At 51.4% G+C, this 17174-nt stretch overlaps 5 protein-coding genes across 5 annotated transcripts; 3 read left to right on the top strand and 2 right to left on the bottom strand.

Moving 5' to 3' along the window:
* Positions 1 to 4355: 4355 nt before the first annotated feature.
* Positions 4356 to 6470, top strand: ISF_09818 (Sodium:dicarboxylate symporter; the record flags this gene model as incomplete). Its single annotated transcript, XM_018853419.1, has 4 exons — positions 4356 to 4562; positions 4839 to 5163; positions 5214 to 6006; positions 6077 to 6470. The coding sequence occupies 4 exons, from the start codon at positions 4356 to 4358 to the stop codon at positions 6468 to 6470; spliced, it is 1719 nt and encodes a 572-aa protein (XP_018699396.1).
* A 483-nt stretch (positions 6471 to 6953) lies between these two features.
* On the bottom strand, positions 6954 to 8504 carry ISF_09817 (hypothetical protein; the record flags this gene model as incomplete). Its single annotated transcript, XM_018853418.1, has 1 exon — positions 6954 to 8504. The coding sequence occupies one exon, from the start codon at positions 8502 to 8504 to the stop codon at positions 6954 to 6956; it is 1551 nt and encodes a 516-aa protein (XP_018699395.1).
* A 455-nt stretch (positions 8505 to 8959) lies between these two features.
* ISF_09816 (ThiJ/PfpI domain-containing protein) lies at positions 8960 to 9853 on the bottom strand (the record flags this gene model as incomplete). The annotated part of the gene is made up of 1 exon (XM_018853417.1): positions 8960 to 9853. One exon carries the CDS (start codon positions 9851 to 9853, stop codon positions 8960 to 8962), a length of 894 nt encoding a protein of 297 aa, XP_018699394.1.
* Positions 9854 to 10941: 1088 nt separating this feature from the next.
* Positions 10942 to 12589, top strand: ISF_09815 (Transcription factor; the record flags this gene model as incomplete). The annotated part of the gene is made up of 4 exons (XM_018853416.1): positions 10942 to 11118; positions 11621 to 11845; positions 11901 to 12095; positions 12149 to 12589. The coding sequence occupies 4 exons, from the start codon at positions 10942 to 10944 to the stop codon at positions 12587 to 12589; spliced, it is 1038 nt and encodes a 345-aa protein (XP_018699393.1).
* Positions 12590 to 16296: 3707 nt separating this feature from the next.
* On the top strand, positions 16297 to 16835 carry ISF_09814 (hypothetical protein; the record flags this gene model as incomplete). Its single annotated transcript, XM_018853415.1, has 2 exons — positions 16297 to 16589; positions 16640 to 16835. The coding sequence occupies 2 exons, from the start codon at positions 16297 to 16299 to the stop codon at positions 16833 to 16835; spliced, it is 489 nt and encodes a 162-aa protein (XP_018699392.1).
* Positions 16836 to 17174: the final 339 nt, after the last annotated feature.

Below are 17174 nucleotides of genomic sequence, written 5' to 3'. Positions count from 1 at the left end.
TATAATTCACTATGGCTCGTTTTCTTCAACGACAAGCCATATTTAACGATATTCGAATTTCGGCATTGCCTCCCCGTTCAGAGCTGTCTGCAGAGTCGGCTCGCACAGTCTCCTGAAGCGGCCGCACTTCAAATGCGCATAATGATGTAGGACAGCAACCAACAGAATCATGCGATGTAACTGAAAGCGGCGCGTTACAGCCATAGGCCAATCTGGATGAACTAGCCCCGGTACTACCATTCGAGAACCCTACCGAAGCACACGTGTACAGTCACACAAATCTCGAACATGTACGCAATCGCGAAAGGGTGTTTTTGGAGTCACAACAGCGACCACCACCGCAGAGAGCCAAATGATTCAGTTTTTCTAGAACAACTTCAGTGGCACCGGAGCCCTCGGGCATCGCCACGCAGATATACATATATTCATACCTCGTCTTCTTCTCCATGCTCGAAACGTTGGCGAGAAAAGGCATCGCCGCGCTGACCACCTACGCTGGCACTCCTGTTGGTTTTGATACAATATGGGCCAACTTTACAGGTTGTCGATCATAGGCTTCTTGTTAGAGGATCGCAAGTTGTTCCTGCACGAGCGGGGTTCACCAACGTACCACGAGCAGATTATAAGGCCAGCCGGAGAGTATTGGGCGGATTCAAAAAGAGAGCCTCAATGACGCTAAAGGGCATTCATGTTCACTAAGAAATCCCTTCCGCTATATGTCGGACTTACTACTAGGCTGTGTGGCTCTTTGACCACATTTTCGGACTTTATACTGGACGCATTCTTGGCCCTGTCAAACTAATTACTTCCACTTACCTCTGTTGAAATGGATTCTATAAGTCGTAATGGGGGGTATAGTTTCATGGCAGTGGTTGGGGTCATCGTCGTTACCATGTGCCCTTCTTGGGGCTCAAGCTTGGTTCACATTTGGCTGTGACTACGGAGAAGATGACCCCGTCTTTTCTTTTGCTCTGACGAGGAGATTCATCGATCCGCTTGTGGTTTTTCCTCGGCTGGGGTTCTTGATTCGGTGCGATTCTGCTCTGTGTACTGCCTCCACATGACTTCTGGCGCGCGCATGACATTTGCTCTTGTCTTTGCGCTGATGTAAGTGTTGACGCGGTTTTATCTCGCTATTCATCTAAACGGCAAGATTGCAGCGTTTCCCGTTGGAACTTTTGTTGGCAACATATTCGCATCTGCTGTTGTGGCGACCGCATGGGATTTGAGCAGTGTGGCTGTTGGTGGCGTGATAGGATGCCAGGTGCTCCAGGGCACCAAGAGCAGGTTTTGCGGATGTTTAAGCACCGTTTCTACCTGGGTGGCAGAATTAACATCAATTAAGCGGAAACATTCTTATTTTTACGTGAGTGCAAGCGTTCTGATTTCGCTGGGGGCTGTTGTGATTATAGCTGGGTCTATGCTTGTACTATACGGGCTTCCAGACTCCTGTGCTTAGCATAAGCATCCATCCCATCAAACCATTCAAAGGAGAAAGCTGCAGATACTTCGCAACCGATAAATATAGAGAATGGATCCAGTATCTCCATAGTCTGGCCGGAAGACTGAATCGCAGCCTAGTGCGCATACCTCTAATAGCTGCGATTATCATAGAACAGAGCATCTTGAGCGTCGTAGCCAACTTTGGCCTCGCGAGTCGTCAGCATCTCCTTGAGTGGTAGCTTGGCCAGAACTTTCAGGAGGAGGCCCTGCAGAGCGTAGTCGTTTTAGCTCCTCTTGGTATATGCTTTCCAGTTCGTGAGCCTCCTCAAGAGTTTTATGGTGGTAAACTGGTCTTTCCTCCGGGTTCTCCTCTGGAATGACGGCGGCGATTTTACTGAGGTTGGCTCAAGCATCAGGTATTGAGTACCTAGCCGAGGGTGACGGTTCAACCTGGCGCGGGCTAGTATTGGTCGTTGCCATGCTTATTGTAAGTCTGAATGAAATGAAGCTCGGCTGAGAACGATAATAGCCAAATATGCAACATGATTGATTTTGACCCGTATAAACATCACAATGCGAACAACGTGGCCATTTGCAAGTTTGTGACAACCAAGCTGGGGTAGAGCATCCTGACGCTGCCATAGCGGTTTTTTCTGGGTATTTTGTCATATCCGCCTTGCTCGAGTGAGCCGTTCCTGCCGGCGGCCGGCACCGGCTGTTGTATCAATTATCTAATTTTCAGTGTAGAAATATTTACGTCTTCAATCGGCCGTTCTATACTGAATTTTTGATAAAAAAAGCGCGAAGTGACAAACCTCGGAGGTCCTCGTCTGAGGCGATCTGGTCGAACCGCGAGGCCAGCTTGAAGGCTGGGCGGGTGCGAAATATCTACGAGAATATCAATGTGACGCTTGGAAGAATATACCCACATCCCGCCGGAGGCGGTTGAAGCGGAAGAGGTGCGCGAGGTGACTACAGCAGGCGGCAGGCCGGAGGCAGCTATTTCAGGCATAATAAAGAGGATGCAGGAGTTGATGGAGCGATGTACGTCGAGATGCAACAAATGAGGGAGGAAATAAGCAACGAGGGCAAAATGATTAGAATCTCTCATCACAATATCGGAGAGATACAGTAGGAACTTGGTCAAGCGAAAGACGACCGAACTAGGTATACGAGGAGTTGGGCATACACCTGCTGTGGTCGAAGCTATCACTAACCGACCCTCTGGAATAGCCCAACCTTTGTGCACCGACATTGCGCTAACTAACTCCCCGGAAAGCCACCGAAGTAACGTTATACCCCTACCGAATAGCCGAACTACGAGTACAAACTCGAGAAACGCTATCTGCTGCACAATTGACATGCCGTCCGTCGTGATATATACGAGGCTCACAGCTCAGGACTCACAGCAGAAGAACAAAGCTGCTGTCGATTCTGCCGAATCTAGCTGGGTTTGCTAAGTTGGCGACACTAGGTTTTCGGATGCACATGGTCTGCAGTGGCGATAGCCTTCGAGCTGCTGAACCCCAACTCGGCAGCCAAGCATTCAAACTCTGGATGGACGCGATGCCTTCGTGGCATAAATGCAGGTGTATAAACACGACTCGTGGATCAGTGGCTGCTTCTCGCCAACACTACCCTAGAATTAAGAGCCACGCAGATATGAGCGGGCTGAAGGAGACGGACGTTTAACAACCGCCATATGAGGACCTCGGTCTTCTTCTGACAGTAAACTGAGCAAGCGACTCGCCTAGACCAATGCCAAGTCGTGCCGCGCTCCGCCGTCGTGCCTGGAACGTCGGAGATTGGCTAGCCAAGAGCTACAGGCGTGATAACACGGTGCAAAATGTTCATTTTGAAGTGGAACTTTGCTAGGCCTTGTTGAATTGAAATTAGACGGATAAGCTTTCGCTCTTTCAGTGCTCAGTTAGGCGATTTGAGTTCGCCGTTCAGCTGTCCGGAGGGCGAGCACGCGATCGACGTGATGCCTGGCTGGCAATAAACCAGCCTTGGCGAACGTGGAAGCACGCGACACCCCAAGACGTCTCCAAATGGCAACTTGGCAAAGGCTAAACCCCAACTGGAGCACACACACGCTGGAAAGGATGCCTCAAAGCTGGGACGAGGTATTGCTTGGTGCGGACCGCAAAGCTTGAAGAAAGGAAAGAAACAGAATACCATTAACATGAGCAATCCAGAGGTAAAACGGCACACGCCGCGTAGCGGAATTCCGTCGCCTTCAGGATGATATAGACTACCGCTCGATGTTGGATAAATCCCGTACGTGTATTGGGCCATGTGTATTTCTTAGTGCCGCCTTCCCCAGACTCTTTCGCTTCAGCGGCGGAACTGAGGCCACACGTCTACATGCCCCGCCGGCTCAAAAACAAATTCGGCAGACAAGCAACAACCTTGAATCATACGAAGCCGTTGTCTGCCACTGAACGCAAACTCTATATCATGCGGGGCAACTCTTTCTGACAAGCCTCCCCGGGCGCGGCTCCAACCTTGGCCTGGCTTTAGCGCCGGCACCGTCAGCGACTCTGTCCTTGCCAAGACTGAGGGGGTCAACATGCCATCAATTGTACTGCACAAGTCCTCCAATGCTGGGGAGTCGAGCAAATCCAGGTACGTGGGGCGGCTTGGCACCTACTCAATCAGAGTCTTGCCGGCGCTGCGGCTACGCCACTCTGATGATCACCAGGCATGGGAATATTAGAGAAGGAGCTGATTAATAGAAGAAAGCTGTGACTGCTATAAGAGATGCCTCTATACTGTGGTTGTGGTGGAACGTGCATACGCTGCGCTTGTGCCTAGAAGCCTCCGATCAACACATTCGTGGGCGAGTTTAACCTGAGACGTCTGTCACCTATTTGTCTTCGACTAGCCCGCTGGCCCAAGACTTTGCCGAGATGCAGGAGGGACGCAAGAGGCTTGGCCAAGCCATCCTGCCCATTGCTGAGCAATACAAGGGTAGGCTTAACTTCATCACTGTGGACGCCAAGGAGTTCGAGGCTCGCGCAACGAAAGTCGGTCTAAGGCCTGGTGAGTTCCCGCGCGTCGCCATCCAAGAAACTGCCAAGAAAAACATCAATCTCCTTCTGGACCAGAATAAGGTCGTGAGTCATGAGAGTGTCACTGACTTTCTCCACGCCAAGTAGGGTCCAAGTGCGGCAGCTGTCTCTGTCAGTACCGCAGGAGACGCTGCCGCGCGCACCACACAGCACGTGCAGCACACAACCGCGACCACAGAGTCATGATATAATATGGCTAATGTATTCTTGGCCGCAAGATTGTTTATCCCATCTCTCTACCGCCGCTCACCACTCAGACCTCAATCCTGTCCTCGAGAGCCGTCATTTGACGCAATTAACACGCATCACTCTAGTGTTTAGCCAAAAACCGAGAAAATGCCACCCAAGATCGAAATCGAGCTCGTCGAGTCACCTCACCTCCCTCAGCGGGCCGACTCCAACTTGAAACAGAACTTCGGGAGTGTGGGGGATGACCATGAACCGGAAGAGGCGAGACGTACATGGTGGCAAAGCCTGGCCAGATTGTTGAAGACTCCTGGCTCCGCTCCTCAGATCATCACCGCCGCTATTCTTGCCATTGCCATTGGCATCGTCGTGAGCACGCAAGCCCCGTCTGTTCCCGAGTCGGCTCGCGTCATCTTGTCTATACCAGGTGACCTCTGGTTGCGCTGCCTAAATGCGGTTGGTACGTGTTCCTGGAATGAACTTGGTTGCATTGCTGGCCGTTTGAAACAGATACTGATGATATTAAAGTGCTGCCTTTGATCGTTTGCTCAATGCTCCTTTCCGTGCGACGCCTGAGAGATCTTGCGGATGGAGGAGTCCTCGTGAAATGGACTGTTGGGTACTACGTCGTGACCACACTCTTGTCTGTCATGCTAAGCTGCATACTGATGGGATGTCTGTGGGCGAGGCTGTACTCGCCAGTGGAAGGGGCTATGCTAGATCTAGATGATTCAGGTGATGGCCTTCCGGACACGTCAGAGCGGCCAGTCCATGGCGTCGTGCTAGACATGTTTCGGTCTTTCATTCCGTCCAACATCATCTCTGCCCTGGCGAACGGCGAGCTCCTGGCCGTCATCATAACCGCAGTGGTAGTCGGGTATCTGGTTGAGAGTTCGGCATCCCCCATCATCCGTGTTGCTGAGGAGCTTGAACGGATGGTCAGCAGGGTGGTGACTTTCCTGATCCAGGTGGCGCCCGTCGGTGTGTTCTTCCTCATACTGCCCAACCTGATGAAGCTCGATATTGCCGAGATAGGGACCAACCTTGGCTTGCTCATTGCCGCCACGCTCTCGACAATGCTCATCCACGTGGTTGTCATTCTGCCGATCATCTTCTACTGCTTCACAAAGATGAACCCCTTCATCTACTGGGCACGGATTTCACCGGCGTGGATCACCGCCTGGGGCTGCGCATCCTCTGCCGCCACCTTATCGGTGACATTGCAGTGTGCGAAAGCGCGAGGCATTCCATCAACTATCTACAAATTTACTTGTCCCTTAGGTTGTCTGATCAATATGGACGGGTATGTTGTCTACTTTCAAATGCTGAGCTGGCAAATGCATTCTTGTGTGCTAACACTGCCTTCACTTCAGTACTGCAATCTATTTGCCTGCCGCGGTCGAGTTTCTGGCTGCCACTCAGGGGATAACCCTCGGCCCCGTGGATTACATCATCGTCGCTCTTCTGTCCACCATGGGCGCAATCGGTGTCAGTCCGATCCCTTCCGCGTCACTGGTGTTGTCGGTCATGATCGCCCGGTCTGTTGACGTGCAGGTTACTGGCATGTTTGCCGTCATTGTCTCCATCGACTGGTTCCTGGACAGGTTTCGCACGGCGATCAATGTGTCGGGCGATCTTTTTGCGTCTATGATTATCTATAAGGCGACCGGCATTGAAGACAATAACGGCGGTGAAGACGACGTGGGCGAAGATTTCGTGACTACCGATGTTCGCATGCCGCCTGGCGATGCGTCCTGTAGGGTATAGATTGATGTGATGGGCTCACTAGGTAAGGTGGTGCTGGCTGGCTGGGATAAGTAAACTTGTCCTCATACCGCAATGTCGACCGCGGGTGGGTGAGCTGATATTGGTTGCGTCTAACGAGCCATGCAGGTGGGCAATGCAATGGGTGTGACGAGCCGTGGCTAATCGTCCGCGCGATGCGCCTGAGTGGTCTGCTGGCTGGTTGACTGGCATCCAGCTAGTAAGGTAAACACTATGACTGTAGGCTAGGATTCACCAGATAAGAAAAAGCTGTTCTAATTGGCTAAGAGATGAGTGAAGGCTGAAAACGTAATAAAAACTACAAGTATGTAGCCGTAAATAACGCTAGCCTGCGTCCGCCCCTAGCAAGTGAAAGAGACAAGACCATTCTAAAGGTTCTTTCATTTATCATAGAAATGGGGCTCTATACCATTGGGACCCTTTTAAGTACTAAAATGGAATCAGTATTTATTAGAAATATTTGCTCTATAGCTCCTCGGATGGCCAGGTCAGTGACGCCTCGCCGCTGACATCTAGGCTGCCCCCGCCCCAATACCCCGTCCTATCCATGCTGAGCTGGCCTCTCGCGCGACATCCCGGGCGTTTGTGATCCTCGAGGTCACCATACGGCCACATGGCAACCAGCTCTGCCTGGTTGACCGCGCATGCGCGCGTCCTGCGCCACGTCGTCCACGCCAGACGGGTCGTCAGTTCCTTGACCTCTGCCTTGACCCCGTCAAGGACCGCGCGCTTCTGTGCGTTGCTGGTCAAGTATGTCGGGTTAGAGGCGTGTAGAAGATCGGACCAGCCGCGGATAAGAGTACGGCAGACATCGGAGAGAACGGTGATGACGGCGTGGTAGAGCATGTGGTCTGCTTCGTTCCAGCGCTGGGAAAAGGGAAGAGCGGGATACAGGTAGTGGTCGGTGCAATCTCTGATAGATCTCTCGAGGGTCTCGCCACCATCCTCTAGAGCAGTGGCGTCGATGTAGGTCAGAGCTGCGGCTTCGAGTTCGTCTACAAAGTCGCCATCCTCGATGTGCGGATCGGCCATGGCTGCCAGCCGCTCCGCGAAGCGCGTGACAATGGTGTCGACAATATACCGCCAGTCGATCAGAAACGTCTGAAACTCGGCGCGCGAAATCGCTTCTATGCGGTGCTTCACCACACGCAGATGCGCCAGCGGCGTGGCGGCGAGACGTTTCCTCTCCGGATGTGACGGATCTGGGTTCGTTGTGTTGACGGGATAAAACAGGCCCGACACCATGGAGGAAAAGTCGAGCCTCAGACGAGCTCCGAGGGTGTCATAGCGCTGCGCGGCGGCGCGCACCCACTGCGCCATGAGCAGCGCGCCGTCACCGAGTCGCTGGGCCCTGGAAAACGCGCGCTTCACCTTCATCTGCCAGATGGTACCGGTGACGTTGCACAGGAGCAGCTCGAAGCCAAGTCCAGCTCGGACGACGCCGTCGTAGCCCCATGGCCCGACAACGTCGCAGAGGGCGTGCGCGCGGCGGTGATCCGCCTCGCACGCGTTCCCTTCGAGGGTCCTGTTCTCGAGGAGAAGCACATCTTGCGTGTCAAGCGTGCCGTATCCCGTCTGTCCCGCGGATAGGCCGTCAGCTAGGAGCACCTTGAGGTCGCGCTTGTTTCTGTACGTGTGCATGTACCCGGGGCCCCTTGGCCGGTCCCCAGGGAAAGCCTCGTCGTCACCGGGCGATCGGCAGCCCTTGAACCAGTCGGCGGCAAAGGCCTCGGCGGCCTCGGGCTCGAAATCAAGCCGCGCGGGCCCGGTCGACAGCCATGTGGGCGTCGCAGCCGCGTGATAAAAGACAGATCCGCGCGGGACGACGCCGGGGATGAGAGCGAAGCCGTTGTGGTTGATGCTCGAGCCCCATTGCCGGCCGGCTGAGTGGACCGAGTTGAAGATGCTGTGCGCGTTGTTTTCCGCGTGAATTTTGTCAGGGGCGAATGTGACAGTAGAGGTGACGAGGGGAATCGCGAATGAGGCAAGCAAGGAGAGGGTTGCTTGGAAACGCATGGTGCGACGGCGACATTTATTTCCAGAATTTGATGGTGAGTTTACGAAGCAAAAGGTGATGGCCATGGTCCTGTGATAGGCTCGGCGGGAGAGGCAGCAAAAGCCCCACTGTAACATCAAGGTACCCTGCAGTGTGGTGGGAGGTATCAACTCGTATTAATAAGAGGTTGAAGATTTCCGGAACTTTTATCATTTAACGACTTAATTAAACCGACTCTTGTAATCAGGCAAGTAGACAATTTTGTAGCTAGAACTGCAGCTGGATAATTTTACGTGGAAAGGCAGGCACGCAGGATGTTGGGAATCATTACACTTTGAAATCACCACATCACATTGCCAATTAATAAGATGGAGAGCCTCGAATTGGAATTGGTTGCAACTACCCCCATGTCACGTCTGCAACATAACACCAGATACTGAGTACCTAATGGATAGGAGAAATATTATTCCTCATTCTAACCGCGCTTCGCTATATCCTCAAGAAGAGTCTTGGCTGCAAGCTTGCCCAGGTTGTTCGACGCCAGCGGCGAGTCGCCCGTCAGCAAGAAGCGGTCGCGGTGGACCTGGCCTGTGATGCCTGAATTCAGCGTCTTGATACCAAGTTTCTCCAGCGACTCGCCAACAAGCCACTCCATCTTGCCCGGGATGTATCCAATCTCAATGTTTGCCCCCTTGTCAAGCGAGTCTGGGAACACGACAATCTCGTACCCGTCGTAGATGAACTTGCTGCCCGGGGGCTTGCCGACATCCGCCGCCAGCATGCTCGCCGGGCCGTGGCACAGCGTGATAAAGTAGCGGTCGTTGGCGTGCGCCCACCGGAGCACGTCGCCGACGAGTGCGGAGAAGGGCACATCGTTGAGCACGCCATGGCCACCGGGGATGAAGACGCCAATGTACGGCGTGGCGCTGGTAAAGCCGCTGCCGTTGCCGTCCTTGGACCAGATCTCCTGCAGGTTGAGCGGCGCGCGGAGCTTGTCCGCGTACTTTTGGTGGATGCGCTTCACGGCGTCGTCCTCCTGGGGGAAGGCCCATACCTCGAACTTGACGGGGTCGCCCGAGAGCGTGGCGACATCGACGTCGAAGCCTGCGGCGTCAAGGTGCAGCAGCGGCAGCAGCAGCTCGACCGGGTGGTTGCCCGTGGAGAAGAACTTGCCGTCGGCCATCCGGAGGTAGCGCTCCTGGGTGCCGACAAGCAGAATCTTCCACTTGCCCCCCTTGTAGGCCTTGTTGGCGTAGTCCGCGCCGGCAAAGTCCGTCTTGGACGGGACATATTGGGTCAGAGAAAAGGGTGAGGGGAACCAAGCATTGAACTCGGCCTGGTCAGCTGTTGGGGCGCGGTCGCTGGACATTGTGCGATAGTTGTGTCTCTGGTAGGATGTACTCGGGGTAAATATGTGAAAGCGCAACGTGAGGTAGTGAGCTGGTGTGTGGGTGTGTGCATGTGTGCTGCCTCTCTCCTCTTATATACTTTTCGGATTCAGACTCCTCTACCGTCGAATCAAGGTTTCTTTAGCTTATTGTTGATAAACCATGCACCCATGGAACGGCCTCGATTTGCGGATCCATCATGCATCTCTGAGTACGGAGTAGAGCGCTGGCATTGGCTATCTACATAGCTGCTGCACAAGCATGGTAATGTTCAACGCCAATCCCGCTCCACAGTCCGATCTCCGCATCGGATCAGGTTTAGCTTCCGTCGGAGTCGCTTCCGTCGGAGCCGCCTCCATCGGAGCTCTGGTTACAAATGCAGCCTGTAATTTTCAGGCTCGAAAATAGTCTGACAAAGAAATTCTCGATTCTTTTTTTCGCTTTGACCTTCTTGCACGATCTGAAGCTGAACAACGCTGGCAGCTAGCTCATTCCCGTACATTGCAATAGGCGGAACAGAACACTAGGCTCGAGGAAGCCACCCGACATCCAGGACCTTCTGGAGGTAGTCGGTAACAAGGGGTTAGTTCCCAACAGGGCAGATGGTGGGAACCACATCCATCTTTACATGTGATGCCCCATTACAGCTCAGCTCAGCCACAAGCACATGGCGTACTCCTCCAATCTGGTGGTTAAGCACTCCGGACTGTGTGTTAGGTCCAAGACGAATCCATCCACCGCCGACACCCAATCATTGGAAGTTCCACCAGGCAACCTTTACAACCTCGTAATCACAATGCTTAAAACCGAAGAAAAGTCACATTCGAACGCCGATGGGCTGACAAAATCAAAACAAAAGCTCCTCTAAATTCCAATTGAAACCATTTTCGGCCAGCAGCGTCCCTAATTTACCTTCACTAATTTACCATCACGACTTACAAGTTAATACCACTTCCTCAAAACCGAAAACATGCTACTGCAACGACATCCCAGCAATTTACCAAAAAAGAAGGACAGAGAAAAGGGGAAAGGAAAAGGAAAGAAGCTAACATTGGCCGCCATCCCCACCATGAAGGCCATCATCACCTCTCTTAGGACCGACATCCCCGTGCCCGCCATTAGCGACGGAGAGGTCCTCGTCAAGGTGACCAATATGACGCTTAGTGCCACCGACTTGAAGCTCATCGACGTCTTCTCCCCCGATGCCTCCATCATGGGCTGCGACTTTGCGGGCGTCGTCGCTAAAGTCTGCGGCAGCTGAGACATCTCTGACGGGGGCTGGAACTGAGGGATCGCATTGCTGGCGTCGTCTACGGCGGACTGAGCAGCTTAAGTAACCCTAAGTAACCCTAAGTACTAATTATTAAGATGTTTGATTGGCCAGAACGAGTCTAGCAGGCTATGATAATTCCTCAGGCATGATGTATATAGTGCGAAGACAGCTAGCTCACACTATGTGGGTCAGATTCTAAATGAGAAACCAGGTCTGAGAAGCAACATAACCTACAGGCGATGGCAATGTTTGGCCCTGCTCGATACTGCACCTTTCGCAACCTTAACTTGGTACACTTGGTTTCTCAGCATGAATGCAACTCGCAAGCGGCAAAAGGTTGCTTCAGCATGCGAGCGCTGTCGAAAACGCAAGCTGGGGGTAGGTTAGCATCTGACTATACGACGCCCGTTCCCTTCCGCCACTATCCGGCGATGGAAATGGAACATTTAAACTTAGAGACTGATTGAATGTGCAGTGTGACCGCGAGCGCCCCTGCCAGCTTTGTGTGCGGGCCGGCGCGGAATGCGTGCCTAGGAACATAGGTGCCGCAGATTCTGCCTCGTCAACTGCAAAACGGCCTACGACGGACGCAGAGCCTTCATCACTAGACCATATCCCAAGTAGTGACACAGCTTCGAAGACGAGTCCTGGCGATGATTTAGTGATGCCAGACTCCAGCATCGTTGATTTGACCGCTCTGGTGTGTGCGGATGAGCACACCCTGATTCCGTTCTTTCCGGCTGATACCAAAGCAGGTGCTCTCAAAAATGAGCCTTGGGTCTTCGCTCCATCAAGATACATCTGCATTACCGGGGGGAAACAAGCTAATCGGACCGGAGCGGCTGGGCCGTCCGCATTGGCGACAAATCGTCGCCCTGCAGCTCCCAGATGATCTCATCCTGGAACAGTTCGTGGACAAGTTCTTTGTATCGGTTGATTGGTTTATAATGGTATGTCGCTCATGCGCAGAAAGTCTACCCACGATTGGCTCATTATCTGGTAGGTATTTCACGAGCAGCTGTTTCGGGAACGGTTTGCAAAGCTTCTCGGCTCCAGCCACGTCGCTTACCACGAGGAAAATTTCCTATGGCTCTGCATGCTCGTAGTGGCACTAGGGGCACATTACACGTCCATTTCACAGGCTCATACTCCGTCCCAGCTCGAGTTGAGGCAGCTCACAGCCTGCATCATAATGCAAATCGAGACACGGTTCTTGCAGTTCCTTGGCTGCGCAACGCTAGAAGCAGTCCAGATATCTATTCTCATGGGAAGCTTCCTGTTGTTTAGCGGCCGGCCCAACGTTGGACTGGGAATATCTGCGGCAGGCGTCAAGATTGCGCAGGTCATCAATCTGCACCGCGAAAACTTGTGGAGAGATTGCTCTGCAGCCGAGACGGAGACAAGACGGCGTACTTGGTGGGCTCTCGAGGTGTTCGATAAGTAAGCACTTAAGATTCTTGGTTGCTGTATTCGATTCGGACCCATCACTAAGACGGATGTATCTGCAAGGTATACCGCGATTGCTTTCGGACGGCCGTGTATCGTGGATGACTCAGACTGCAGCGTGGGTATGGTCTCCAATCTAGGACAACCATCCCAGGGTGACGAGGACTTAGATACTCGTCTGTTATTTCACAAGTGGAAGTTCCGCCTTTATCGAATCACGGGGCAGTTTCTGGGCCGCCGCCGACGGACGGATCAAACAACAACGGTCAGAACTATCCATGATAAGCTAACGCGTTGGAAGGAACAACTACCCAGTCAATTACAGATTGATACATACACCGACGCGGCACCAGGTCAAGAGCCTTCAATATATCAAATGCAGGCACTCGCCCTGCAGCTGACGTATGACAATCTACATATCATTTTGCACCGCACAGCTGCCTTCGGACAGGGCAGCAAGATTCAGACGACTCCAGAAGGTCTCTACTCTTTAGAGCACTTGATCGAAGCGGCAACGAGGACCTCGAGCCTACATCGATTTCCAAACTCGCTGCGGGGTCTCCGGAGCACACACGCGAACATGCATATTGGGATTACACTATTCACAGCGGGAATCGTACTTTGTCTTGTGAGCCTGTCACAGCCGCTATCAGGCGCAAGCCAAAGAGCGAAAAACGGTGTCATGCATCTCATTCACGCCTGCGAGGTCTCGTCAAACCCTCAAAATATTGCGTCCCGACAGAGCATTGCCGTTCTCGAGCGCCTCGTAGCTGTGATTCTGCAACATGAAAGCAAGCTAATTACGGGCAGAGCACTTGCGTCTGCACAAGTGGCAGATAGCACAAGACACGATGAAATGCCCGCTGTAAACAGCTCTACGGTCGAAAGCACACCGAATTTTCTGTCGCTCGGTATCTTGATAAAACTTCCTCGCCACAAAAAAAGTCAAACTAATTGAAATTTCAGGATCTGTGCAAATAAATCAAGAAACGGCAACAGAGCTGCCCCAGAGTACTGCCGACGATGCTTTCACTTCCGCCGCTGTTCCAGAGCTGTCTGTTGGCGAGTCTCTGGAGGGCTTGAATTGGGATGGAAGTATCTCCGTGTTGATGGACTCTGGTCTTGCTGACGCGAGTCAGATGTGGCTATGGGCTCAAGACGAGGACTTATATACATATCCTCAGTAGCTACTATTTATCAAAGAGCGCGGCTAGCACAAAGAAGGTAGAGGGGAAGATAGTAAGGAAGTAGCTATAAAGGGTTTAATAAAAAGTAGTAATATTATTAATAATAACTCTATTAATAACCCTAAGAGAAAATTCCCCCTCTAGTAGTTTTTTACTAAAAATTCCCCCTCTAGTAGTTCTTTACTATAATCCTACTTCTTTATAGTTACTTCTGTATATATAACTATTTATAGCTTAATTATTATAAACACACTAAAATATAGTAGATAAAGAGTAGAGTAGTCTAAAGAGTAACTATAGGGCGCTTATAAGAGTAAAAGAATAAAAGAGCTAGTTATATAACTAGATTATTAGAGATTATAGTAATCTAGTACTAATCTAGGATTACTAGGCCTATAAGTAAGCTATAGTAATTTAAGTATTATAATAGAAAAAAGTAAATATATAAAGACGGGTTTAATAAATAGTTAGACTAAAAATCTCTATTAATTAATCTAAATAATAGTTCTACTATTAGGAGATATTTTTTAAATATAACTTATACTATAATATTCTTTATTTATACTTTTATACTTTTATCTAACTCTTTTCTTAAGAAATAGACTAACTATAGATTAAGTATTAAGCTACTATTATATAAAGGTTTATTTTAAGTTAATTAAATTAATAAAAAAAGAAGTTATAAAATACTTTATTAATATTATATTTTAATTTTTAATCTATTTCTAGAATTATTAATTAAAATAACTCTATAATAAAAGTCTATATAAGAGGAAGTATATAAGTTAAGGACTTATTATACTGGTTCCTCCTCTTTAAAGCTACTATAGAATAGTGTAGTAAATAAAGAAAGCCGTGACATAGTGCCTCTAACCGCATCCTTATCGGCAACAGGCTAATGTTGTCCAGATATGCTATCCGCCACGGGAATGCAGGCCAGGACGATCGATCCTATGGGCGCGAAATTCTTCCGATCCGGACGGCAAACACGAGTTAGGTCTTCGTAGAACCTATTAGTTGCACGGCTAAGAACTTAGTAGAGCCTTGTGCGCTCTCACCTACATCTGAGATCGTCACAGCAGTGTTTCCCTTCTAACCAGCGCGTGCAAACGAACCCCGATACATGCCAGACTGTCGTTTCGAAACACGGCGTCACCCTACGGCGCATGGCTTCTCGGACTGTGAATCAGCCGCCAGGAGAGGGTTGCACTAAATCGGCTAGCCAGGCCCATTCCCGCGATGTCGACAGCTTCCATCCTGAGTGGACGGGCCGGGTAGGACCCAGAGGCACCGACTCGCCAATGCCGCCCAGTGAGCCGGCTGGCTTGTCTGATGCATCTGAAGTGCGTTCAGTCTGGCCTTCTGCCGTCTTTGACGTGATTGAACCCGTCTTGATGACAGGTGTAAGTGATGACACGAGGGCCATTATGATCACCTTGTTCGTTACTACATGCCTAGTTCATGTGAGTGTATTGCCTTAGAGGGAATTCTTTCATACCGTAACAGGCTGACGATGTATTAAAATTCTCTTAGTTGATCTCTACTTTCATCACTCTTAGCGGTGGCATCACACTTACACACGGGGCCGAGAGACTGGACCTGGCAAGGCCAACGGGATGGCAGCCTCGTATTCGTTGGTTCCCCTTTCCCTTAATCTACAGCGGAATGAAACAGAGATCATTCCATTTAATTGCTTTTACTGGCCCGTCACTGCTACTCTTTGCAGCATTACACAGAGCAAATTTGTTATGGTCTCTGGTCGGTTGGGCGCCATCTACGGACATCAGCGCCTTTCACTCGTCGGCCTGGGAATGTTTGGCATCTTTTCCATTGTGAATGGACTTTGCCGCAGCTTTGCGCCGTTTTTTGCTGCTCGAGCTCTGAGTGGAATTGGCGGCGGCATCTACATGCCCAATGCCATCACAGCGTTGGGGTTGATGGTGCCGCCCGGGCCGACAAGAACTTTGCTGTACGGAATCTTTGCCGCGGCACCGCCTCTGGGTGGTCTTGTGGGAGCTTTGTTTGCTGGTCTCTGTGAAGAATAGGAGGGAATGTGGAGTTGTACTGTTCTCTTTGGCGCATTGTAGGTTCTCTGCATCACACGAGAGATATCGTAAAAGAGGACAATATATACACTATGCTGACGCGGTAAACAGGGGTGTCATCTCTATGACTAGCTGCATCGTCCTGGCTGTCATTCTACCAGAAAAGCACCCGGTCGACCTGAGAGGAAAGCTTGACACGTTTGGAGCCTGTCTGGGTCTGTCAGATTTACTACTCTTCAACATTGCCTGGAGGTAAGTTTTTGTTGGCTTCAGCACGACCCTCGGGCTCGTCTACGGTTCCCAGTCGCTAACCCGAGCAGTCAAGCACCTGCTATCGGATAGTTGGTGCCCTCTGAAATTGCTATTCTGACTGTGTCCGTTGTTGTCTTTGTCGCATTCCTATTGTAGGAACACTATGTTGCCTCGGAACCTATCATGCGGCTCCACATCTTCCTTGCGCAAACTTCCTCGCCATGGTCTTTGTCGTTCTCTTTAGCTACATGTCATTCGGCATTGCCCTCTGGTACTCGATTTCCTGGCAGCAGACTCTGCGACAGCTATCTGTTCTTCAGATTGCCGTGAACCTGATCCCGTTTGGGCTCGCTTCCACCGCCGCCGTCGGTCTTGCCCCCTATCTCCTCCCCCAGGTCGAGGTGAAGCTGGTCATGGCGGTTGGCGTTGTCACATTCATCGGTGCCGGTCTTCTCCTTGCCACTACGCCGATGCAGCAGACGTATTGGATGCAAGTTTTCCCCGCCATGCTGCTGTGCGGCTGCTGCCCCGACTTGTGTACCTGGCTGCGCAACTCATTGCCAGCAACAGCGTAACGCGCAACCACCACGGCATCGCTAGCAGCCTCGACGGCAAAGTCAACCTGTACGGCATCAGCTTGGGGCTAGGATTCGCCGGTACGATCGAGGTGGAGGTGGGTAAAATGTCGAAGTCGTCGCTGGCAGGCGCCGCCGAAACCATGGAATCCATCATGTCTGGCTTCAAGGTTGCGCTGTACTAGAGCGCGGCCTCGGCAGCCGTCGGCCTGATTCTGGACTTTGCATTCGTCAGGGTCCCCAAGGTGGACCGCTAGGGCTGCGGCGATATACCCGGTGAGGATCTGCCTTTGGAAGCAAATGGGGGGGCGGTGGCGCACAAGAGCTCGCAGGCAAATCGTGCGGCGTCGAGTTAATCTAAGGTAATTATCGCACTAGTTCCTGCTACTCGATGACTTCCTGCGCAATGCACGATTAATGTTACGTATGCTGTATTGGTTTTCTATAGAAGAGTCTGTTGGAATTTTGCGCTCCTGGTTTGGTGGTCGACGCATCTCTATTCCCGCAACTGCGCCACTACTACA

Source organism: Cordyceps fumosorosea, assembly GCF_001636725.1.
Source record: "Cordyceps fumosorosea ARSEF 2679 chromosome Unknown scaffold_78, whole genome shotgun sequence".
Classification (NCBI taxonomy): domain Eukaryota; kingdom Fungi; phylum Ascomycota; class Sordariomycetes; order Hypocreales; family Cordycipitaceae; genus Cordyceps; species Cordyceps fumosorosea.
Note: the sequence above shows the minus strand (reverse complement) of the source record. Positions and strands in the feature narration are given on the sequence as shown.